The following is a 25,867-nucleotide window of genomic DNA, read 5'->3' as shown; positions in this document are numbered from 1 at the left end:
TGTTTCCCATAAATTAAAAAAAACTTAAATCTTTCTAGAATGAACTATTCACATTTTTATTTACCAAAAGAGTGATGATTAAGATAGAGGCAGATATATGTTCTAAGAATAATTTCTGTGAAGACTGTTATACTTCAAAGCAAAATGCATACCTATCTCTTTCCACAGAAGTGCATCAGCACTCGGAAATGAGTTGTGGGGCTGAGGAGATGGCTCCGAGTATCTGGCTATCTTGTAGAGTATCTGGGTTCAGTTCCTAGCACCCACATGGTGGTTTACAACCACCTGTAACTCTCACTCTAGGAGATCCACCACCCTATTTTACCCTCCCTGGGCACTAGGCATACATGTAGCACACATACATACACACAGGCAAACCACTTATATGCATGATAAAATAAATAAATATGGGCTAAGTGGTGGTAGCACATGCTTTAATTCCAACACTTGAAAGGCAGAGCAGGCAGATCTCTGTGAGTTTGAGGCTAGCCTGTTCTATATAGTAAGTGCCAGCATAGTCAGAGCGACATAGTGAGACCCGGTATCAAAACATAAAATAAAGCTGGGCGTGGTGGTGCACACCTTTAATCCCAGCACTCGGGAGGCAGAGGCAGGTGGATTTCTGAGTTCAAGGCCACCCTGGTCTACAAAGTGAGTTCCAGGACAGCCAGGGCTATACAGAGAAACCCTGTCTCAAAAAAAAAGTTATTAAAAATAAATGAATAATTTTCTTCCTCATCCTCTTTCCTTCTTTTCCTGTCTGTACTGGAGACTGAACCCAGTTCTTAGGGCCTACTATGGAGTAAAGTACTCTACTTCCCCAGCCCTCTTTTCACACAGGATCTTGCTAAGTTGGTCAGGCTGGTATAAGACTTGTTTTATAGCCCAGGGTGTCTTTGAATTTGGAATCCTTCTGCCTAAGCCTTCTAAGTGCTGAAATAAACAATGGAAATGTTATTGGAATTAAATAATTAGACAAAATAAGAAAAAATATTGTTAATGAAATCTCATATTTTTTTTCCTAATTTTGTTTCAACTATACAATGTTATAAACCCTCTGGTTTTCCTTTTATTTGATGTAGTGATCCCAGGTTATAAAGGAATTGTAAATTGATGGTCACTTACCAAGCACTGGACGGCTGTCTATGATCTGTATTGGAACGGTTTGTACATCTCCCAACAGAGTCCTATTTACACTTCCTTCCGGATTCCCTGCATCCTCAACATCTTCACCTTCCAGCAGCTGATCCTCTGCAACTGGATTCGGAACTGATTCTGGGAGGTGGCCCGTGGAGGAGGAGGTGCTGTTGTCTTGGGTTAGGCATGTATCTGTCCCAGGGTTTTGACTCTGACCAAGCAGTACAGAGTGGTTATCCACTTCAGCATTTCCTACAGTATCCACAAGGCCAGGAGGACTAGAGGATGCATGGCTATCTACTGATACCAAAGCTTGTGAGCCATCAGGAGAGGAGAGTCTTGGCTGTAACTTCAAAGCCTTCCGAAGAGAAAAGAGTTGTATCACAATGTCTGGATTTACTAATATGACATTCTTGTAGGATAGTCTTTTGACAAAAAAAGTAATAGGTTTGTAATTATTAACAAATAGTCTATGAAGACAGAAACAAGGACCAAATGAAATGTAGTACAACAAAGCATTCATGGTCTCTCAAATTTTCAAAACGTATTACCTGAGTTACCATTTCACATCAAGTCACAAAGGACTGGAAAATTAGTAATGAAGAAATATATGGCCATTATTGAAATTTCAGAACAATAATCTAAAATCAATATAGAAGAAGTCATGGAAGAGAAAGATCCCTAGATATAGCTGTTTAAAGGGTACCTACCTGAAAGTGTGTAAATATTTTGGGTGGAAATGAAGAAAGTGGCTCTGGAGACACAGCAGTCTGTGTCTGACTTGTTCCCATTTTGCTGGGAATCGGTTCTCCTAGTAAATTTCCTAAGTTAAACAAGAGACAGAAAAATTATTTCCTTGAACTTTATAACAACCATTACTATTAGAATCAGAATAAAAGACAAAGTCAAAGGTTTGCAAAAGACTTCCAAAAATCGTCAGTAAGCGAGGCAAAAGTGGCAAATGCACAGTTCCTGAACTCTGGAGGGGACACAGGAGGATCAGTAGTACAAGGTAATTCTTGGCTGGAGAAGTGCGTTCAAGGACAGACTGGGCTACCTGACACTCTGTCTAAAAACAAACAAACAAAATATCAATTACCAAACACATAGCCAGGCATGGTGCCACATGGGAGGCAGAGGGCAGAGGGCAGAGGCAGGTAGATCTCTGTTAGTTTGAGGCCAGCCTGGTGAGTTCCAGGCCAGTCAGGGCTACACAGTAAGACCCTGCCTCAAAATAAATAAACTAATTAATTAATCAGTTAATTAACGCATAATCCCAAACTAGCCTGGCATGGTACCTCAGGCTTGTAATTTCTAGCACTTCTGAGACTAACAAAGGAGGACTATCATGAGTTTGAGGCCAGCATAAGATCTTCCAGACCAGCCCAGGAACCGAATGAGACTGTTTCAAATCAACAACAAAGAAGCAAAACCCAAAATACACACAGAAACATAGACACAACCACAAACAAATAGGTCATGTATCTACTTCACTCTTTCCAGAGCCTACCAGATTATCATAGCTTCCTAGGAAAGAGAGAGTCTGTAACCCCAGCACTAGGGGGCTGGAGAAGGCAGGCAGCCCCAGGAACTTTCTAACCAGCTCAGACAGGAGCTCAAGGTTTAGTCATAAACCCTGTCTCAAATTAAAAAAAAAAAAAAAAAAAAGTGGAAGTAATGGGGGAAGACACTGCCATTAATCTCTGGCCTTCACACATGCATATACACCTATAAACATAAACACACATATGAAAAACAAAAATAATTTCATTATATGAGATATCTAAAGTTCTTTCCAGATATAACATTAATTGATTTTTATGTTATAAAAATATGCAAAATAAACCAAGTGGTGGTGGCACATGCCTTTAATCTCAGTATTTGGAAGACAGAGGTAGGTGGATTTCTTAAGTTTGAGGCCAGCCTGGTCTATAGAATGAGTTCTAGGACTACATAGGAAACCAGTCTTGAAAAACAAAAACAAAAATTCAAAAAACAAAAAAATCCAAATAACATACCTTCTGCAAATGTAACTGTTACAGTCTCTCTGAGGATGTTCCCACTATCTGTCGTCCACTGAAGCTGAAATGAGAACATTTGCTTCAGTAAAACCCAGCAGTTATACTGAAAATAATCTTTTATCTTAAAGATTTATTTATTATAATATCTAAGCACACTGTAGCTGTCTTCAGATGCACCAGAAGAAGGCGTCAGATCTCATTACAGATGGTTGTGAGTCACCATGTGGTTGCTGGGATTTGAACTCAGGACCTTTGGAAGAGCAGTCAGTGCTCTTAACCGCTGAGCCATCTCTTCAGCCCGAAAATAATCTTAAAACATTAATGCAACTATATTTTCTTTTTATAAATTTACTTTTTTTTTGTTTTTTTTGAGACAGGGTTTCTCTGTATAGCCCTGGCTCTCCTGGAACTCACTTTGTAGACCAGGCTGGCTTCGAACTCAGAAATCCGCCTGCCTCTGCCTTCCGAGTGCTAGGATTAAAGACGTATGCCACCATGTCCGGCTTATAAATTTACTTTTATTTACTTATTTTGTGTGCACGTCTTTTTAAATTTTACATTTATTTACTTATTTTGTGTGCATGTGTGTGTGTATGCTTATGTACACACATGCCTCTACATACACGTAGAAATCAGAGGACAACTTTTGGAAATCAGGTTTTTTTCCACACTGTGGTCTCTGATCAAATGCGGGTAGTCAGGATAGTTGTCGAGTACCTTTACAGCATAGCCATCTAGCCAAAACTCTGTGCGCGCGCGCATGTGTACACGTGTGCGCGCACATGCATGTGCATATGAATGCCAGAGGGAACACTGACTTACTTCCTTTGAGATGGAATCTTTCATTGGCCTGGAGCTCACCACTTTGGCTAGAGTGACCGGTTGGCCAGCTCCACATCTGTCTCCACCCCTTCCACTGGCATTATACATTCACACCCACCATACATTTTTAGGTGGATTCTAAGGAATCAAGTTTGGGAGGCAAGCACTTTACAGAGCTCCCTCTCTCCCTCCCCAGCGTCCTATCTTATTTTCATACTATACCTGTGCTTTGCTTTGTAATTACCCTCTTTACTACTGAATTCAGGTATTAACAATTTGAGAGGAAGTGTAGATGGCAAATCTATTTTATTTCTTGAATTCAGGACATCAATAATTAAAAGTTTGGACAGACATACGTGCACATATACACACCATCCCAGCAGTTCTAGCATTTGAAATATCCAAGCACCAGGGCTGGAGAGATATAGCGCAAGTTAAGAGCATCAACTGATCTTCCAGAAGACCTGGGTTCAAATCCCAGAAACCACAATAGTGGCTCACAACCATCCATAAGCCCAGGGTCAGGGGGTCTGACACCTTCTTCCAGCCTCCCTGGCCCCAAGCATGCAAGTAAGACATTCACATATATTAAAAAAAGTAAAAATTTAAAATGTTCAGATTCTAAAACTTTCTCAGAAAGTAAGAAGTTAGGAAGAAAAATTAACACTACTGAGATTTTCATTACAAACATCATATAATTGTTGACTTATACATAATTATGATAAAACTGTCTCAGAAATTCCTAATAGTGACAGGAAAACTATATCATAAAAATATGAACTGAAAAGTAATATTCATATATGGCATAGGGAACTTACATCAAAACTGTGCATTTGAACCTGAACTACTTAACCATGACCACCTATTTTTAAAAATGGAGGGATAGATATACTTAGTATGTGTAAAATAAATAACTGTAAGCTAAATAAGAAATAATTCTCATAAAAATATTATTATATTTAGATTCAGAAATCTGTTTCTCTTCCTTGTGAGAGTAGTAAATATTCAGTCATCATCTGAGAGTTTGTAGTATTCATATTTTAGAAAATATGCATGCTAGGTATAGCGTGTTTTCTTGAATCATATGAGATGGTATAACAGTAGCCCTTTCTACAAGGCCAAATACTGACTTTACAGTGTTAACAGGAGCTGAGATGCTCTAATGAGACAAAGAAGTGGGTGTGATCATACCGTTGCTGGAATAATCTCTGAGTTATATACCACATCTCCAGTCCTCAAGGATTTCTGTACCTCATGGATATGATTTTTTATATCATTTACAGTTGGAAAATAAGATAAATTATGTCTTTCAGGTATCTCATCAGGTTTGAACAGTTCTCTTTCCACAAATTTTCTGTGGAAGATATAAAATAAAAATATAACTGTAATGATATACTTACAGATTGAAAGAAAGGTTCTTTCTTAATATAAACTTCTATAAAGTATAATTCATATTTCTGTAAGTAATTCATATAAACCACTTTAGATTTGTGTCTATTTATCAAGGCAATAGAATTCACACAGGTTAAAGGAAGGTGCTGTTTCACTGGTTCAAAGCATACATATTACAGAGCTTTGACATTTTTATGAATTAAATTTGAACCACAATCCTCAGCTTGAACATCATTCCGTTTTAGATCCTTACCATATCAGGCACAATTTTGAACACACTAAAGGTACTTCCTTTAACTATTGCTGTGATCATGTGACCAGGTGTGATTATCAATCCCACTTTCCAGATGAGGGAGCTGAAGACTGCAGAAGCTGCCCTGAGTTATGTACCTACTTAATAAGTAGGAAAACATGGTCCAATTTCTAATTTGTCTATATAAACATTATGTTACACTGCTTCCAAAAGGCATGAAATTTGATGGTTCAAATATCGTAAGAAAGTAAGATATTGCAAGAAAGGTAGCATTACTACAGAATTATATGAAAATAAATACAGGAGCCTCGTTTAACACGTCTACTTTATGCATTATATTTACTGGATAAAACTGGAGAGTTGTATTACTTTCCTCCTCATTCAACTTCTTAAATAACTTGAAGTAGCTGGGTACTGATGGCACACGCCTGTAACCCAGAACTCTGCAGTAGCACTCTGAAGTAGCTGGGTACTGATGGCACATGCCTGTAACCCAGCACTCTGCAGGGGGGTCTCTGAGTTTGAGGACAGCCAGGGATATGAAGAAAATCCTATCTTGAAAAAAATAATTAAAAGTAAATAAATAAATGATTTGAAGTGTGTAGATTGGCCAAATGTTAGTAAACAGTGATGGCCTTAATAAATTTTAGCTTTGTTTTATAGGCCTTGATGAAAATAAATGTTAAAGATCTCAAAAGTATGACTGTCTGCTGCGTTTGGCTGTGTACACTTCTGATCCCAGAACTAGGGATGCAGAGGCAGGTGGACCTCTATGAGTTCGAGGCCAGCCTGGTCTACATAGTGAGTTCCAGTCTAGCCAGAGCTACACAATGAGACCCAGTCGCAAAAAAATGTTAGAAGTACTCATTTTGTTGTTCAGTTTCATTACACAATAACCAAAAGGAGCAAGGTATTACAACATTACACAGGCTATAAAACTAGAGCCAGATTTCAATCCCGAGTCTGTCTTTCAAGTCAATTTTTTACCAACTTTGAATTTCCATTTTCTCATGTATAAAATGGGGATAAATGCATCCTCTTTACTAAGCTGTCAAGAAATGATATATGTACTAAGCACATAGTAATTGCCTTATAATAATAATTATTTTACAGTTATTCTCAATAGTTCTTCACCTAATGAAACTTTCATTTATAGTATTTTGGACTAGTTTTAATGGTACTCAGGATAATTTGTTTAACTAATAGTGTAGTGATAATATATATATATATATATATATATATATATATACATACATATATATAATTGAATATAACATTATATGTTGTTATAGTAAATAGCTTAGTTTATTATCTTTTTAAAAATCTAATATTTTAAGTAATTTTCTGAGAACTTCATACAAGCATATGTTCTATTTTGATCATATTCATTCCCTGTATTATAATAAAATACTATCTCATTACAAATAATTTAAAATAAGTACCTTAGCCAGGTTTTTTTTTTGTTTTTTGTTTTTTGTTTTTTTTTTTGTTGTTGTTTTTTGTTTTTTGTTTTTTGAGACAGGGTTTCTCTGTGTAGCCCTGGCTGTCCTGGAACTCACTCAGTAGACCAGGCTGGCTTTGAACTCAGAAATCTACCTGCCTCTGCCTTCCAAGTGCTGGAATTAAAGGAGTGCACCACCACTGCCTGGCAGCCTAGATTTTTAATATTTGATTCTACAAGTTTTTCTCTCTCTCTGAGATATGTATATCATTCAATTCATTACAGAGTTAGTGGCTTACACCTATAACCCCAGCACTTGGTTGGCTGAGATAGAAAGAATGCTGAAAACTGGAAGCCAGCCTGGGCTATATAATGAATTAAAGGCCAGTTCTGGGTTACAGGGTGAGATCTTAGCTAATAAAATAAAATAAAATAAAATAAAATTCATTATTGAAAAATAATCCAATCTTCAAAGATGTAGCATCTCAAATGAATGAGTATTTAGAATTATATTATGACAGACTATAGGAAGGGTTGCCAAGCATTAGTGGAAATAACATTTACAGGTAAGATAAAGAAACACATTATATCCCTCTAATAGCATTGCCCTGGAAAACTGCTATAAAGCACCTCTACTGTTAAGAGTTATTACTTAAGCAACAGGTATTAAAGAAAGCACTGCTCCTCCTGTACCTTAGCTGCTTCCTTACTGCATACACTTGTCCTACTCCCTGTGACACTAGTTCCTGAATCTTATGCGCTACTTGCGGGTGGAGACGAGAGGGCAACGCACAGTTCTCATCTCTGACTATAGCTTCCTCTTCTTCAAGAGGAGACATAGGAAAAGGTGACGGTGACAAAGGGACACCAGGAGTCTCTGATTCATGATACTGATGAGCTTGCTGTGTAGGTAACTGCACATACCATCTGACAAGAGAATACATTGAAAATTATTACAGTTTAAATACTAAAATTATTTGATAATTTTAGACAAAGGCAGGAATCATAATTACTTAGGTTAATAATCATCAAGAGAAGGAATACTATTTTAAGCAAAAAAATCATACATGATTATACCATGTGGAATAAAATATAAAATGTCTTATATTCAACTCTTCTAAGATTGACTTTATGTACAATTAAAAAGGTAACTTTACTCTGGAAATGTTGGCACACACCTTAAACCCAGCACTTGGGAGGCAGCGGCAGGTGGGTTTGTGAGTTCTGGGCCAGCCTGGTCAACAAAGTGAGTTCCATGATAGCCAGGACTACATGGAGAAACTATGTCTTGAAAAACTAAAAAAACAAAACAAAAAAAAGGTAACTTCATAAACTTTCACTCTGACCCAAAGCTAAGGCATGCAGAGATTTACACGTATATGAGGGTAGAGATGGCTCGGGAGTTAAGAGCACTCGGTGGTCTTTCAGTTGGGTTTCGATTAACAGTTTATAACCATCTGTAACTCCAGCTCCAGAGGATCCAAAGTTCTCTTCTAACTACTGTGGGTACCAGGCATGCACATGGTACACATACATATATGCAGGCAAAACCACTGATACTCACAAATAAACAAACAAACTCCTGCTGGCCCAATGAGCAATAGAACCAACTAAAATATGGACACAGCTCATATACAGTAGCACAAGGGATTGGTGCTAGGAAAGTCAATCCTGTAGAATACTGTTTTAATTGATCTTTCTTTTCATTGTTGTTGTTTTTATTTTTTGAGATGACGTCTCACTGTATAGCACTGGCTGGCCTGGAACTTGGTGTGTAGACCAGACTGGCTTTGAACTTGGAGATCCACTAGCCTCTGCCTCTTGAGTGCTAGAATTAAAGGTGTGCATCACCATGTCCAACTTGAGTGGTATTTTTGTACAAATGTATATGTGAGTGTGTTGAGTGTGTGTGTATATATATGTGTGTGGGTGTGTGGTGTTGGGGGTTAATTTTGGGCTAAGCACTTGGCTGTCAAGGTGCTCTTTTGCTGAGCTACACACCAACTACCTGTCCTCCTTTTATATTGTGTGTGTGTGTGTATGTGTGTGTGTGTGTGTGTGTGTGTATGCATGCATGCATGTGCACACACATATGTGGGGGTCTGAGAACAAATTAAAGGAGTCAATTCTTTCCTTTTATTATATGTCCTGACCTCACTGAGCTATCTCACTGACCCCCTGTACTTCTGTTTGATATAAATGCATATAAACAAAATAAAGCCCGATTAAAACTTGTATAGTTTGGAACTGGAGAGATAGTTCAATTGTTAAGAGCACTTGTTACTCTTGCAGAGGACCCAGGTCTGAACCCCAGAACTCACAGGGTGGTTCATAACCACCTATAACTCAAGTGACAGGGAATCTGATGTTCTCCTCCTACCTCAAAGGCATCACACATGCATGTGGTGCACATACATACTTTCAGGCAACTCTTAAATACAAAATAAAATAAAGAACTCTAATAATATTTTTTAAAAATAAAAATTTTATAGTTACACATTTTGAAAATTGAACTAATTATTGATTTCATTTTTAAGTTTTCATAAAAGATCATACAAGAGTTTTCCTTATATTTGATGTCATTATACAATAATAAAATCTACAACCGAACTAACACATAAAGGATAGTAAGAATTATTACATCCCTCTCTATTTAAAACATGAAGCATAAAATGGAATTTCATTAGGGCTTACCATTCACTGATGGCTGCCATGGTAATTAACAATGTATGGTTAGCATTATATAAAATTTTTAGGTAATAAAGTCAGTAACATATATAATAGCAACTAAGTTTTATACTAGTGAGGTATATAACTTATAAAACCATTCTTTATTGAAGTAATTGAAAAGACAGGGGTAAAAGAGTCCTTGTTAGTGATGCTAATAAGAAAATGAAAGGGTTGCATGAACGCCATACCGAAGTACACCACCAGCATCCATCAGGTTCTTCTTCAGCATAGTGAAGGCTTTCTCCTGCTCCAGTCTGATTATCTTCCTGTCAATTTGGGGGTCTGTAGGTACTCTATATTCAGGAAATTTCTGTACCTTTTTAATGTATATCCTTTATACAAGACAAAGAAGAAACTGTCTATTATAACCTTAAGAAAAAAAATCTAACATCAATTAAGAGCTCAAGAGAATATGTAATTTAGTATTCAGAAGCTTATGAAAGACATCATATTAAGTGTATGATACTCAAATGACTAACAACTATCGTGAATTGAGTATAAATATCTAAATATAGATATTTTTCTGAAATTTTCTCTTCTTCATTGTACTGGAAGCCACAATCACCTCACATTTGATATACACACACATGTATGTATGTATGTATGTATGTATGTATGTATGTATGTATGTATATACATATATATATACCTTCTTCCAGGCTGATCGCCTTTAATTTTTCCCCCCAAGACAAGATCTAGCCCTGGCTGTCCTGGAACTTGCTCTTTAGACCAGGCTGGCCTGAAACTCACAGAAATTTGTGAGTTCTGCCTCCTTGCTTCCTGCCTCTGCCTCCCAGTGCTGGATTTAAAGGTGTGTCACCATGACCTGGCCAACAATGACACATAATTAAACCACTATTGGTGACCAATGCCTTTAACCCCACAATCCCAGGCAGGAGGATTTTTGTGAACTCAAGGTCAGCCTGGTCCATATGGCAATTCCAGGATAGCCAGGGAGACTGTTTCTAAAAAGACAAAGTAATATTTTTACATTCCCCTGCCCTCTCTTTCTCTCTCTGAGACAGGGTTTCTCTATGTAGCCCTAGCTATCCTGGAACTCACTCTGTAGAACAGGCACAATTTATGACAACATTAAGATATCGCCTAAGACCCTAGACTTTAAAAATATACATTTTATTGTTTTATGTGTATGGGTGTTTTGCCTCCATTCATGGATCTATAATGATGGCTGGCTGGGAACTGCCATGTTGGTGCTGAGAATTGAACCCAGCACCCCCCCCCTTAAAGATTTATTTATTATTATATCTAAGTACACTGTAGCTGTCTTCAGACACACCAGAAGAGGGCATCTGATCTCATTACGGATTGTTGTGAGCCACCATGTGGTTGCTGGGATTTGAACTCAGAACCTTCAGAAGAGCAGTCAGTGCTCTTAACCTGCTGAGCCATCTCTCCAGCTCCTGAACCCAAGTTCTCAGAAAGATCAGTCAGTATGTTCTTATGTGCAGTGCCTTAATTTTTTTCACATTTTATATGTGTATGTGCACATCTATCTGTCTGTCTGTCTGTCTTCATGTGCTCATGCTGCTTTTTCTCCACCTTTCCAGTGCTGAGTACATACCATCACACTGGGCTTTTAAAGATTTATTTCTTTTATGAGTGTATGCCTGGGTTCATGTGTGTGCCACAAGAGAGCAGGAGTTTGTGCAGGTCCGAGTGGCATCAGCCTCCCTGGAACTGGAGTTATAGATGGCTGTGAGTCACCAGGTGAGTGCTGGGAACCAAACCCAGGTCCTCTGCAAAAGCAGCAAGTGCTCTTAACCATGGAGCCCTCTCTCCAGCTTCTACACCCGTCATTTAAACATAAGAATGCTTAAGTTTATGATCTAGGAGGTGCTAAAATATAATACATCAACTATCAACTAAGCCCAGCCATAATGAATCATCTGTTTTGTTTGCTCAGGATGAACTAAAGCTTCTCTCCCCTCACTGTTCCACGCTCCTGCAGCCATCAGTGCACAGCAGGAGTTCCCACAGTCAGTGCACAGCAGGAGTGAGTTCCCGCGGTCAGTGCACACTGCTTCAGTCGTGCACCGCTGACTCGGCTCAGGGCTGTGTGCACCAGGTAAGCTCTGTACCACTGAGATGCTTTCCTATTCCCTAGCCCATAACGTCTTCAACAGTTTTAAATTGACTAATCATTTTGATCATTTTTAACGTCTAAAAGAGTAATAGTATAAAACATTTTAAAAACTCTTTCATTGGTTCCCTTTTCTGCTCTCGGTCAGAGCAATGATAACCTAGTCCTCTAATTAAAACATTACTATTGATCTCATACATTGCTGGTGAGAATGCAAACTGGTAAACTGGTAAAATCTCTTTTAAAACAATTTTTCTTTGTCAACATTTTTAAAGTATACAACCTTTTCCCTAACAATCACCATGCTATGGATTTACTCTAATAAACTTAAAGTTATTAATTGTGGTGTGGAGTACAATAACAAAATTTGCCACTAGGCATGCTGGAGTACATCTGTAAATCCGAGCATTAAAGAGGCAGAGGCAGGAGGATGAAGAATTCAAGGCCACCCTTGGCTCCATAGTGTGTGTGTGGCTAGCCTGGAATGCAAGAGACTATCTCAAAAAATCTATTTTCTCATAGAGGGTTAATTAAATGTTATGCTTACAAATGTAATACTACACAGCTGTTAAAAATAGACTTCATACCTCTATGAAGTCACTTTGAAGGTACACTAGGAATGAAAACAGCAGAGTTTAGTAAGTACACGCCATAAGTAAACTGCTCAGCCACTCGGTATCTGGGCACTAAATACTCACTGCAGGCTTTCAGATGAAGAATAAATCGATACGACATCAGTCAGAGAGAAGAGACAACTATTACCTAGCTAACTTTAAGGAAAGAAAACTTTAGTGGCCTTTACTGACACTTCAGGGTAGAAGAGGATATGTGTGCATTCATGCACATATATATCCAAATGACTCAAAAACCACTGGGATTTCAGGCTTCAGTAAGGAATATACAAAACAATAATGAGAGAAAAACCTAAACTTCACTGTACAGGTTTTTGAGATGTTTAAACTTATTAAAAGGGCTTTTATTTGCTATTGAAAAAGTAAGAGTTTAATGTAAAAAAATAAGATTAAAAAAAGATAAAATAAGCTTACCTGGCTGGACAAGTAGCTTTATAGAGATGACAAGACCTACTTTCTTGCTCACTGATTTTTTTTAACTGAAAACCTTTTCTCCTTGGTCCATACTGACACTCCATTACCACAGCTCGACTTCCTGTGAACCGAAACCAACCAATGACAGTAATTCATGTGTTTAGATATTTTTAACAGATTTTTAAAATGTGGCTGTGACAATGTCAAAATGTACTCTATTGATTACATAAGCTTATGGAACAAAACAATCAGTATTTCTTATGAAAAATGTAAGACAGACAAATTTAAATTTGTGTCAAGTTTATCATATATGTCATAATTATGGTAAGGAATTAACAAATATGTAACCTTTGCTGATACATAGAGACATATGATTTGTCTGTCTGTCTATTTGCTTTTGAGACAGGGTTTCTGTGTAGCCCTAGCTGTTCTAGAACTTGCTCTGTGGACAAAGCTGGTCTTGAACTCATTGATAATTGACCGCCTCTGCCTCCCAGTGCTGGGATTAAAGGCATTCACTGCTGCCACCTAGCTGAGACATGTAATTTTTAATAATACTAAATAGGTTGAGCCAAAGCTAAATAGATACTTTATAATTTGAAATTAGCAAATGTTACAGTGGGTTAGTAGTTAATACTATTTAAAATCATAGACACTTTATTAGTTGAAATTAGCAGATGTTACAGTGGGTTCATAGTTAATACTATTTAAGATCTTATTTCCTTTTAAAGTTTCTTTAGATTGATTTTATTTTCTGTCCGTGAGTGCTTGGCTTGCATGCATGTGCGCATATTCACGCCTGGTGCACACAGAGGTAAGACTGGCATCTGACACTCTGGAGCTGGAGTTCATGGCTATGAGCTACCACCATGTGGGTGCTGGACCTCTGCAAGGGCAACACAGGCACTAAGCCATCTCTCCGGCCCCCAATTTCCTTAAAAAAGTAATTAATTGATGTATTTTATTTATGTGTTTGTATGGATACCAATAAGAGTTTCTGTGCACCAATGCAGGTGCCTACACAGTCCAGAGGGTGCTGGATCTCATGACCCTGGAGTGACAGGTGGCTGTCAGCTGCCCGATGTGGAAGCTGGGACTGGAACCCAGGTGCTCTGCAGGAGCAGAAGTGCTCTTAACTGCTGGCCCTTCTCTTTAGCCCCAGCACTTCCTTTTCTAAACTATTTATTTTATTTCTTTTACTTACTTGTACATTTGGTGTTTGGCCTACATGTATGTCTATGTGAAGGAGTCAGATCTACTAGGCCTTGAGTTACAGACCATTGTGAGCTGCCATTTGGGTGCTGGGAATTGAACCCAGGTCCACTGGAAGGGCAGCCAGTGCTCTTAACTGCTGAGCCATTGCTCTAGCCCTATTTTCATATTACTATTGGATTTGTTGGAATAATTGGTGACCTGCCTCTAAGATGGCCTCCTACTATTCATTTCCCTGTATAGCTTTTCTCCTTCAGCTTTGGCTCTATTTTGGCTCTACTTACCAACTTCTACTAAATATGGCAGAAGTGACAATATGCTATGGCTGCTATTAGGGTTTTATGGTTTTTTGTTTGTTTGTTTGTTTGTTTCCCGAGACAGGGTTTCTCTGTACAGCCCTGGCTGTCCTGGAACTCACTCTGTAGACCAGGCTGGCTTCGAACTCAGAAATCCGCCTGTCTCTGCCTCCCAAGTGCTGGGATTAAAGGTGTGTGCCACCACCGCCCGGCTGCTATTAGGTTATAAGAAGACTATAATTTCCATCTTGGATACTGTCCTACTCTTACTCAGACTGCTGTCTCTAGGTGATGACATCAGCTGCCACATAGTAAGAGAACTCTGAAAGGCCTACATAACAAGGCAATCATGCAAGTGAGACTGGAATTGCAACCTCTCCTAGTCAAGCACAATATGACTGCAATTCTTCTTTTTTAAATATATATATATATTTTTAAAGATTTATTTATTTATTATATGTAAGTACACTGTAGCTGTCTTCAGACACTCCAGAAGAGGGAGTCAGATCTTGTTACAGATGGTTGTGGTTGCTGGGATTTGAACTCTGGACCTTCGGAAGAGCAGTCGGGTGCTCTTACCCACTGAGCCATCTCACCAGCCCTTAAATATATTTTTTATTAGGTATTTTTCTCATTTACATTTCCAATGCTATCCCAAAAGTCCCCCATACCCTCCCCCCCCCCATTCCCCTACCCACCCACTCCCACTATTTGGCCCTGGCGTTCCCCTGTACTGGGGCATATAAAGTTTGCAAGTCCAATGGACCTCTCTTTCCAGTGATGGCCGACTAGGCCATCTTCTGATACATATGCAGCTAGAGACAAGAGCTCCGGGTACTGGTTAGTTCATATTGTTGTTCCACCTATAGGGTTGCAGATCCCTTTAGCTCCTTGGGTACTTTCTCTAGCTCCTCCATTGGGGGCCCAATAGCTGACTGTGAGCGTCCACTTATGTGTTTGCTAGGCCCCGGCATAGTCTCACAAGAGACAGCTATATCAGGGTCCTTTCAGCAATCAACACTACAACCTTGTCCATGTAAGAACACGAGAGCCATCTTGCTAAGCTACACTTGGAATTCTGACTATTAGGAACCGAGACAATCAATGTTTGTAGTTCTCAGCCTTCAAATTTGGAATAATTTGTTACACTACAGTACAAATACATAGATGTGAAAACCATGCTGCATAAGAGATGAATATTCTACTCTAGTGAGGATACAGCCAACTATTAAAACATAAAATATGGACTGGAGAGATGGCTCAGTGGCTAAGAGCACTGGCTGTCCTTCTAGAGGTCCTGAGTACAATTCTCAGCACCACATGGTGGTTTACAGCTGTCTATAATTTCAGTTGCAGAAGAGCCAATGCTCTTTTCTGGCCTCTGTAGGGACTGAACATAAGTAGTACACAGTTAACATATCCATATTCATAAAATAAAAACTCAAAAAATTCAAAATATATATAAAATATACTTTTTCATAAATGAAGGGCCAGAGAAGAGATGGCTCAGCTATTAAATGTTAGATTCACAACCAAAAATTTAAGTGTTTTTATATTCTTACCTATATTTTTTTGTTTGTTTTCTTGTTTTGTTTTTGAGACAGGGTTTCTTTGTATAGCCCTGGCTGTCCTTGAACTCACTTTGTAGACCAGGCTGGCCTCGAACTCAGAAATCCGCCTGCCTCTGCCTCTCGAGTGCTGTGATTAAAGGCATATACCACCACGCCCGGCTTCTTACCTCTATTTTTGATATACATTATAGTTCCTATAATGTAATTTTTTTTATTTTTCAATTTTTTATTTTTTTGAGACAGGGTCCACTAGCATAGCCATGGCTAGCCTTGAACTCATAGAGATCCTCCTGCCTCAGCTTCCAGAGTTCTAGTAAAGATGTTCCCCAGTATACCTGGTTGTTCTGTTTTGTTTTGTTTTTGAAGCAGGATCACTCTGTGTAGCTGTGGTTGCCCTGGACTCACCATGTAAAACAGATTGGCCTCAAACTCACAGAGATATTCCTGCCTCTGCCTCTGCCTCTGCCTCTGCCTCTGCCTCTGCCTCTGCCTCTGCCTCTGCCTCTGCCTCTGCCTCTGCCTCTGCCCCTCTGCCTCTCTCTGCCTCTCTCTGCCTCTCTCTGCCTCTCTGCCTCTGCCTCTCTGCCTCTGCCTCTCTGCCTCTCTGCCTCTGCCTCTCTGCCTCTGCCTCTGCCTCTCTGCCTCTCTGCCTCCTGAATGCTGGGTTTAAAGGTATATGTCACCAAGTCTGGCATAACCTGGATTTTTGTTTTTTAAGTCTGGAAATACTCATACAAAGGCTGAATGTAGAGAAGTTTATAGCACTGGCAACAGGAATGAAAATCAGCCCATTAATTCTTTTTGAGCAGATCTGAAAACTAAAATACTCGGAAAACAAAGTTCTTTGGAAGTTGCTTGGCTGCAAAGCCTGATACAAAAAATGAAAGTATATGTGTCTGTCTTTATATTTATTGTCTATTTATCTGAGAGATGATTTATTTCTATACCTTTGACTATTTATAAAGACTAACATTTTGATTATGTGATATTGTCTATAAGTTCACTGGGAATTCCAAAGTTCTATTTACTAGCATGCTATACAATGAAGCATTTATTTATTTATTTATTTATTTATTCAGTGTCACACTTTTAAACATAACCTTATGGCATAAACTAATTGGATATATATTTTTTGTTTGAGTTTAATATTCATTTTCAGCCATTAATATTCAATTCTCACCTACAACAATAAAATACATCCTCTCACAAAAGTCACATTTTCATAATTGAGCATAGATGCTTGGGAACCTTCAAGTAATTGATAGGAAGTACCTGCATTGACAAATGGGATTCCGTCATATGGGACATACTGAGACTTCCACATCAAGCGTGTGGCAGGTTTGGCTGGGCTTGGAGACTGGCGAGTACCCCAGACAGTCTGTGTTTGCTGCTTGTGAAAAGTTAGGACACTTTCTAATTCAGTCTCACTTACACAGTAGCCACGGTAGGAATCTCCAATTTTCTGTAAGGGAAAAATTAAATAAGAAAATCACTGGAAAATATGTCTCTGTTGCCAGGAGCTATGAAGGAGAAGCTAAAAACTAGCAGGTGATCTTCCTGAGATGGTTCCCCCATGGACTGTAAAAGTTATTGACACAGATTTGCTTGTCTAGGCAACGCCAAGAAGATTACATTTTAGGAAAGATTCCTGCTATTAGCATGCTTTCCTGTTATTATTAAATATATATATAACAACCACTAGATATTAGCCCACCCTTTTGAGTGAATCTTTACAGAACAATGAAAACTACTATTGTAGTGATGCTTTATGGAAAAGTAGATGATTTCTTCTTTTTAAAGATGATTTCTTAATTCTTAATGATGATTGCATAAGAATTCCTAAAATTACATTAGTAATTATTAAGATCTTCTATAATAGGACTGCTATTAAGTCCTCTCTGACAATCAAAACTGCAATGAGAACTCTGCTAGTCTTCAAGTGTCATGAATTACTTCTGAGATAACAAGCAGGTATCTACAACTTAAAAGCATAAAAAGAGAACTAATGATTTAATACAAGTGCAAGGAGAGAAGATAAAATATTGACTGAGTTTATCTATAAAAAACTTTTTTAATAACTTAGTCACAAAAATTATGGTTTTTAACTTTCAATGAACTTGCTGAGCTTGTACAGATAACGAATGCTTAGCCAGACAATTTCTGTTAATGGATGTGCATGTAAACATCTCTGCTGTAAAATTCTTATTCAATTTATGATTTGAATTTATGTGTAAACTCGTGGTGAACTTCTTACCATGTGATCATGTATTCGGAAAGATGTGTGAGTGCTGAGGACAGAGAGAGGAAACGGAACTTAAGAAGACCCTTTACTATTACTGAGGCTATGGAGCGCTCACAAAAAGGGACCTAGTATGACCGCACTCTGGAAGACGCAACAAGCAGCTAAAAGAGTCAGATGCAGATATTTGCACGCAACAAATGGACAGAAGCAGCTGACCCCCTGTTGTTGAATTAGGGAAAGTTGGAAGAAGCTGAGGAGAAGGGTGACCCGATAGGAGGACCAGCAGTGGAATAACTTAGAAATTACAAGGCAACTTAAAAAATTAAGAGAGCAATATGCAGAATGCAGCGGGGAAAAGGGAAAAAAGAAGATGCTGCAGAGAGAACAGAAGCAGCAGGCAGGCTTCTCCTTACCATGGGACAGAACAGGTCTTTTCTTAATAGCAAGACAAGCTTAGTCTTACTAAAGAGAACAAAGCTTTCTTCTTACAGACTTGGGTTTAATTTATTTAGCAATAAAAGAGTAGAAGCTTTTCCTTTCCCTATACAATAAAGACTGGAGCTCATTTTTCACCCAGAATGAGTGACTTCTTTCTGCATTGGTGCTTGGCCTCTCTCTCCATATACATATGTAAGTATGGATGTGTGTGTGTAAGTATGTTATTATGAGGTAAGTATGTAGTTGGACCTAACTGTTTTGAAAAGAGATATATGAGTGTGTATTCATGAATTTGTATATGAATTTATGTGAGTTTATGCATATTTGCTTGTGTAAAAGTTTTTCTTCTGTGAGTGTTATTTTCTTTTCCTAGTTCAATAGAAGTTCTTTGCTCCAAACTTCCCCCCAGCCTGGGAAGTTCGAGGCATCTGGACAAGAGGGAAAAGGCTCCAGCAATTAATCCTTTACTTAATCCCCTGCTGTTTTATGATGAGGTGCTAAATGCCAGAGACTGCAGTTTCTGATCTCAGAGGAACTCAGACAGGCAGGTCAGCTACCTCAGCTACCTTAAGATAGGTAAGCATTTTATTATTATACAGCAACTCTAAACGTCTTACAAGACCAAGTTTTGCCCCCTCCAACACTCTTACCCCTCTGCTATCAAGAAAGAAGAATCGCAGGGGCTGGCCCCAGCATTCAGTGCACAGTACATGTAGCTGATGGTTGTCTGAGAAGGAGCATCAGTTCCCTTCCTCACCACTGGTCTGATTTCAACTCAAGCAGTCATCTAACAGATGGAAGTCTTTATAGCGACACACTCACTGCCATAGAAGAGAGTTTTAGAGATGAAAGCTTGAAGAATATGTAATATATCTACTCTCTTGGATCTTTAATATTATAGCCCTAGATCAAATCCAGATCAACACAATATTAGCAACAAAGTCCTAGTCCTTTATGGATTTTTTTAATATGATGCCAAGAATCTATCTAAAACCCTATGAAAATGATGACTATGTTTCCTAAAATATGTTGTAGAAGAACTTCATTATATTAATAACCTTTTTTGTAACATTTAATTTTGGGGGGATTTTATTTGTTTTTATTTTATGTATGTATGGTGTTTTGCCTGCACATAAGTCTATGCCTACAGAAGCCAGATGAAGGTGTCAGAACTGGGATTACAGAGCATTATTTATTATCTACCACGTGGGTTCTGAAAGTCCAACTCGGGACCTTTTCATGAGCAGCCAGTGCTCTTAACCACTCTCAGAAGAATAAATTGTGACTTGGACTTGGTAGTGTACACCTACAAGCCCAGCACTTGGGAGGCTGAGGCAGAAGGACTGATACAGGTTTAAAGTTAGCCTTGTCTACATAGTGAGTGCCAGGAAAGCCATGGCTACATTGCATGACACTGTCTCAAATGAACACAGGCAGTCAAAAAAAAAAGTATCTGAATAAAACAAAGAAATTATTCTTTGTGCCTAGACATCTAAGGAAATGGTGTTTATTAATGAAACAGGCAAAGAACTAAGCAAGCAGAACTAACTGGTATAGTCACAGTGAATTTACAGTAAAATATAAATAAAGCTTCAAAAAGTAGCTGAAGGGGGGCTGAAGAGATGGCTCAGTGGTTAAGAGCACCAACTGCTCTTCTAAAGGTCCTGAGTTCAAATCCCAGCAAACCACATGGTGGCTCACAACCATTTGTAATGAGATCTGATGCCTGGTAGCTGAGGGCCTGGGATAATAGTAAGAATTATAGAACCAGTGATACAGATTTACAAACTATTTTATGAACATGAGAGCTGAAAGTCAACAACACAGGTAAAATCCTTCAAAAGATAAAATGAAGACAAAGCTAAAGCAAACCTTGAGAAATTTTATACTGAGACCGTGAAATGAAATAAATGTAGGGGTGGGGAGGAAGAGACAGAGAGAGACAGAGACAGAGATAGGAGGTAGTTCAATTGGAGCAAGCAGAGCTTTCTATGAGAGACTTCTGCTCTGTCTCTTGTTCTGTGTTGTATCTTCTGGGACAGTGTATCAACGTAACCCAGGCTTGTCTCCAACTCACTATGTAGCCAAGGAAGACTTTAAACTCTTGGTCCTCCCAAGGCTAGGATTACAGGCATGTGCCACTACATTAGGCATAACTTCTGCTTTATCTGAGCATATATATATATATATATATATATATATATATATATATATATATATATATTTGTTTTGTTTTGTTTTTTTCGAGACAGGGTTTCTCTGTGTAGCCCTGGCTATCCTGGAACTCACTTTGTAGACCAAGCTGGCCTCAAACTCAGAAATCCACCTGCCTCTGCCTCCCAAGTGCTGGGATTAAAGGCGTGCGCCACCACTGCCCTGCTCTGAGCCTCTATCTTTAAAGAATAAAACAACAGCTACGTTTAGATTTAGCACAAGTGCATGCAGAATATGACAGATACCGACTATTGTTTATATTCACAAGTATTCATTTGGGGAAGAAATGTAGCCATGACCAGTTAAATCAATCTAGGTCAGGATTATCTTAAGCTCACCTCACAACTCCTAAGACGGCAGGCCCACATGGGTGTGTTACAAGAAAGTGGCTGGAGAGGAGCCAGCAAAGGTTCTTCAACAAGTCTAGGAGAGGAAAGGAATAGATATAAATACATAGTTATGCACACACATGACATTCAACTGCACTGTCTTTACTTTACTTTGAATGTGTGTGTAATATTGTACTGTATGGGCACACATGTGCATACACCTGTGTATACACGTGTATTGAAACCAGAGAGTGGCATCTGATGTTTCCCATAGTTACTCTTCACCTTATTTTTGAGACTAGGTTTCTCACTGAACCTGAAGCTTATCAAGTCTGCAAACCAAATAATAATGCAAACCCAAATCTGTGAGATACTAAGAAGGGCACTAAGAGAGGACTGTATAATCCTAAGCGACTGCATTAAAAAGCCAGCAGTATTGCAAATAAACAACCTGATGGCAACCTCTAGGACTGGGAAAGCAAGGAAAAGCCGATCCCAAAGCAGTGATGGGAAGAAATAACGAAGGGCACGGTAGAAATTAATAAAATAGAAATGAAAATGGCCAAAAAAATTCTTAAAGAGGTAGTTTTTGAAAAGATGAATAAAAGTGACATACCCTAAGCAAGTTAACCAGAAGAGACAGACAACCTAAATTATGAAGATCAGAAGAAAAGGCACACTTGATAGCACACACTGAGGAAATCTAACCAACCATGAGGACACACTTTGAAAATTTATATTCTACTAAATTGGAAAATCTAAAAGAAAAGGATGAATTCTAGACCTAGCCATATGACCTATCAGAATTAAGCCATAATAACTAATGAGAGCAAAGCAGCAATCACAAATTTCCCCACAGAAAATCCCTGGTGCAGATGGAGTTAGTAAAGAAAAAATATATTGTCTTCAGCTGAGAGTCTATATGAGTGTTAGGTCACTTGCCTAATATGCAAGAGGCCCTGGGTTTGGGCTCAAGCACTGAAAAAGAAAAAAGAACAAATGGCTCACATTATAGTGTCTTATTTAAAATCTTTTTATACAACAACTAAAGGAATACAAATATATAAAAGCAGACTTTAAGGAAGGAGCTGGAGAGATGGCTCAGCTTTTAAGAGTTCTTCCAGGGGACCTAGGTTCAATTTCCAGCACCACATGGTAGCTAACAACTTTAACTTCACTTTCAGGGACCCGATGCCCTCTCTGCCCTCCACAGACACTCAAGTATGGTGCACAGACATACAGGCAAAGCACTCATACACACAGAAAAATAAACAAATCTCAAAAAAATGTTTTTACAAAAAGTTACTTTAAAGCGGGGAGGTGGTGGCACACGCCTTTACTCCCAGCACTTGGGAGGCAGAGGCAGGCAGATTTCTGAGTTCAAGGCTAGCCTGGTCTACAAATTGAGTTCCAGGACACCCAGGGCTACACAGAGAAACCCTGTCTCGAAAAAAACAACAAAAAAAAAAAAAACAAAAAAACAAAAAAACAAAAAAAAAAAAAAAGAAAGAAAGAAATAAAAAAAGTTATTTTAAATATTTTTCTAAAATTATCATGGAAAGCATTAATTTTTAGGAAAAACGGAAAACTGAAGTAAGAAGTTTCCAAAAAAAAAAAAAGCCATATTTTGGTGGTTGTGTGGGAAAATATTTGCCTAGCATACTCAAGACTTTGTGTTCAATTTTCAGAACCACTACCACCCACCCGCCAGCCCATAGTCCCCCTCCCCACAATGCTAGCAAAAAACATTTTAAGCACTTTATCATATAAGAATTATATCTATAAAACGTGGTTAAACCATTTAAAAATTTGAGGATCTGAATGAATATCTTTAGTCTAAATACTTTTGATATTTCACATTGCTCCAAAAGAACAGGAAGGTGTCTTCTTGTTGTCAAGATGCATTAAATAAGTGAAGATAGAGCCAAGGAATCTTTCCTCTCCCTGGAGTTTTGATCTTTCCTATGGTCTGCTAGCTTTAGATGTGGTTTTTAAGAACAGACTTCCATTGTGACAGCAAAGACAAGCTCCTCTTTCCCATGATTCACCTGGCTCCTGCCTTTTTGGGTAGCACGAGGGATGCTGGTGAGCGAAGGCCGTAATTGCTGGTGCTGTCTTCGAGAACATCTGCTCTTACACCAGTGGGTTTCTCTTCAGAGATATCTGAACAACAAAATCAACAACAACGACAAATGAAAATAATAACAACAAAAGAATCAGCAGCATCTTGAATAATATGACAATTACTTAGCTAGATTTTAAATCTTTTCAATGGGAAAAAGAATATTTCTGAAGTTAAAAAAATCCAAAACGTTAAATGCTTTATTGAGACTGTCACTGATAAACTTACTTACTTTTATGTTGTATGTAATTAACTTTTTATATTTATATTTAATAGTTAAATCGTACAAATAATTGTTACTTTAAAGAGTTTCACATATAATATGAAGATTTAAAATTACTAATATATGGTGTTTATAATATTTCTACAAACCATGTTTTTGGTTTAACTTTCAGTGACAGTTAATGAAGAAATATATCATAAAACAAAAGCAAAAATAACTATCCTAAACCACTATTTATAAAAAAGGAACAAAACAGTATAGCAGTGAAGTTAAAAAGAGATTAAACTACAATACAAAGGGAAGGAAGAAAAAGAAATTTAATAGGGATATCACCAAATAGGTGGGGGAAAAAGGGCCAGGGATGGGGGTGGGAGGCTGGGGAACCCGGATTTTCTTCTCTGAATGTGAGACAAATGGGAGGGAGCAGAAGATTCAGAAAACAGTTAAGGAGAAAGGAATGGATCTCAAAGCTAACAAAGATACCAATAAAATGCAAATATAAAAACCGTCTGTAGCTAAGTACTATATTTGCGCTACTGTTACTATTTCTATTGTTGCTACTATAGTTTACAATAATTTATTTTGTGCTCACTGGTCATTTGGGAGGAAGCAAGAGTCAGCCAGCTTCATAGAATCCCAAAATGAAATAGACAGCTAGCCTAGACGGGAGTTGAAAAATGAACTTAAGATTTATTTGGGCTAAAAAGGTTTTTCTAATCACTCAGTTGACAATCTTATCTAAACAACTGAAGTTCCTATGGCCTCCGTAGGAAAGGTCCTAGCATCTGACCTCAGTCTTTAAAGCACCCACTGCTCATGGACTCACCTTGAGGGCTATGTTCATCTGCAAAGGGCTCCTGAGGTATGGCCACTTGCTCCATCCCTGTCTGGGGAGATAGAATTGTATGAAACACCTGTCAGTTTTCTCAACAGCAGGTAGTGATCATCTTGGAAGGATTAAACAAGTACATATGCCATTCTGATTATTCAGAATTATTAAATTATTTACGTACACACTTACTTCCATGATGGAATGTATTACTTCACTCTGTAGATACAACCCTGAGACATATGCCAATTGTTTTAATGTCCCACAGCTGACAAGTGGTGAAGGTAAGATTCAAAAAAATCAGTGTGACATAGCCTATAGTCCCAGGCACTATGTTCTTAATGATAGCACATGCATGGAGTTTAATAACACAGAGAGAAAAAGCCAGCTTGGGCTACATGAAACCCTGACTCAAAAATGAAAAGTAACTTACAAGTAAACATTAGTCATATATTATAGCCAGCTTATCTCAAACACCAGAGTGCCTAGACATGAGCAGCTAAGGACTGTTTTAATTACTCTTTATACTCTTTGTGCTTGAAAAGGAAAAACAAAAAACAAGGTTGGCTGGGTGGTGGTGGCGGGGCATGCCTTTAGTTCCAGCAGGCAGAAATAGGGGATCTCTGAGTTCGAGGCCACCTTGGTGTACAGACTGAGTTCCAGGACAGCCAGGACTACACAGGGGAAACCTGTCTTAGAAAACCAAATCAATAAACAATAAATAAATAAATACATACATACATACATAAATACAAAACAAGGCTAAGGAAAGAATATTTCCAATATAATGTATAAGTCAATAGTATCAAGAAACTAAGGTTGGTTCCCTACCACTGCCCTGTGCCCACCCCCAACTCGGGCAGACTTCCACTGTAAAGGAGCAGGCCTCACGATGTAAACAACAGGTCCAGGCCAAGCAAGCAGAAGAACAGGTAAACTCAGGCAGAGATGCTCTGCTGGACCAGATACCACACCATCGCCAGAACCACAGATAGGCAGCCCACAAGCAGACTCCTCCACTCACTCAGAGCCTCCACTTCCCTCCTTATCCCAACTAGAGCAGAGACACCCTGTTGCACCAAAAGCCAGGCTAACTGTCAGAGTCCAGCCCCAACTTGGACAGAATCTTACTACTGGATCAGAGGTTACTTCAGCTGCCAGAAATCTAGGCCACAAAGACCAAAAGACCAATGAGGAAGCAGAAACCAAGGAATAAAAACACCCGTCCAACAAAGTCAAACTCAGAAATCAGCACCTAGACCTATAACTATCCCAAACCCAGATGTCTAAATGCTAGTGTAAGGACATAATCAGTAACAGCCAGAGCAATATATTCCAAATCAGCTGAAACACAAGAACATGACCTGAAAACCAACTCTATGATGCTGACAGACATCCATGAAGAGGAAATGAAAAGAATCAAGACTAATCCTAGGAATACGAATTAG

The 25,867-nt window shown here is 38.5% G+C and overlaps 1 protein-coding gene across 23 annotated transcripts in view; it reads right to left on the bottom strand.

Moving 5' to 3' along the window:
- Positions 1-25,867, bottom strand: part of Carf (calcium response factor) — a 55,733-nt gene that overhangs the window by 4,626 nt on the left and 25,240 nt on the right. For 16 of the 23 annotated variants that reach the window (XM_030254084.1, XM_006495975.2, XM_017320602.1 and 13 more), the window contains 11 exons: positions 24,417-24,477; positions 23,294-23,408; positions 21,255-21,339; positions 17,295-17,484; positions 12,944-13,064; positions 9,985-10,128; positions 7,760-7,993; positions 5,172-5,334; positions 3,156-3,219; positions 1,848-1,960; positions 1,126-1,495 (listed from right to left, as the gene is read on the bottom strand). In XM_030254084.1, the coding sequence (XP_030109944.1) occupies positions 1,126-1,495; positions 1,848-1,960; positions 3,156-3,219; positions 5,172-5,334; positions 7,760-7,993; positions 9,985-10,128; positions 12,944-13,064; positions 17,295-17,484; positions 21,255-21,339; positions 23,294-23,408; positions 24,417-24,477 (1,660 nt within the window). Of the gene's footprint in view, positions 1-1,125; positions 1,496-1,847; positions 1,961-3,155; positions 3,220-5,171; positions 5,335-7,759; positions 7,994-9,984; positions 10,129-12,943; positions 13,065-17,294; positions 17,485-21,254; positions 21,340-23,293; positions 23,409-24,182; positions 24,250-24,416; positions 24,478-25,867 lie in introns of those variants that run through there. The other 7 variants (XR_001784597.2, XR_003955577.1, NM_001285463.1 and 4 more) reach the window with 6 other exon arrangements.

This window comes from Mus musculus, chromosome 1, assembly GCF_000001635.26.
Source record: "Mus musculus strain C57BL/6J chromosome 1, GRCm38.p6 C57BL/6J".
In the NCBI taxonomy this organism is placed as follows: Eukaryota; Metazoa; Chordata; class Mammalia; order Rodentia; family Muridae; genus Mus; species Mus musculus.
Note: the sequence above shows the minus strand (reverse complement) of the source record. Positions and strands in the feature narration are given on the sequence as shown.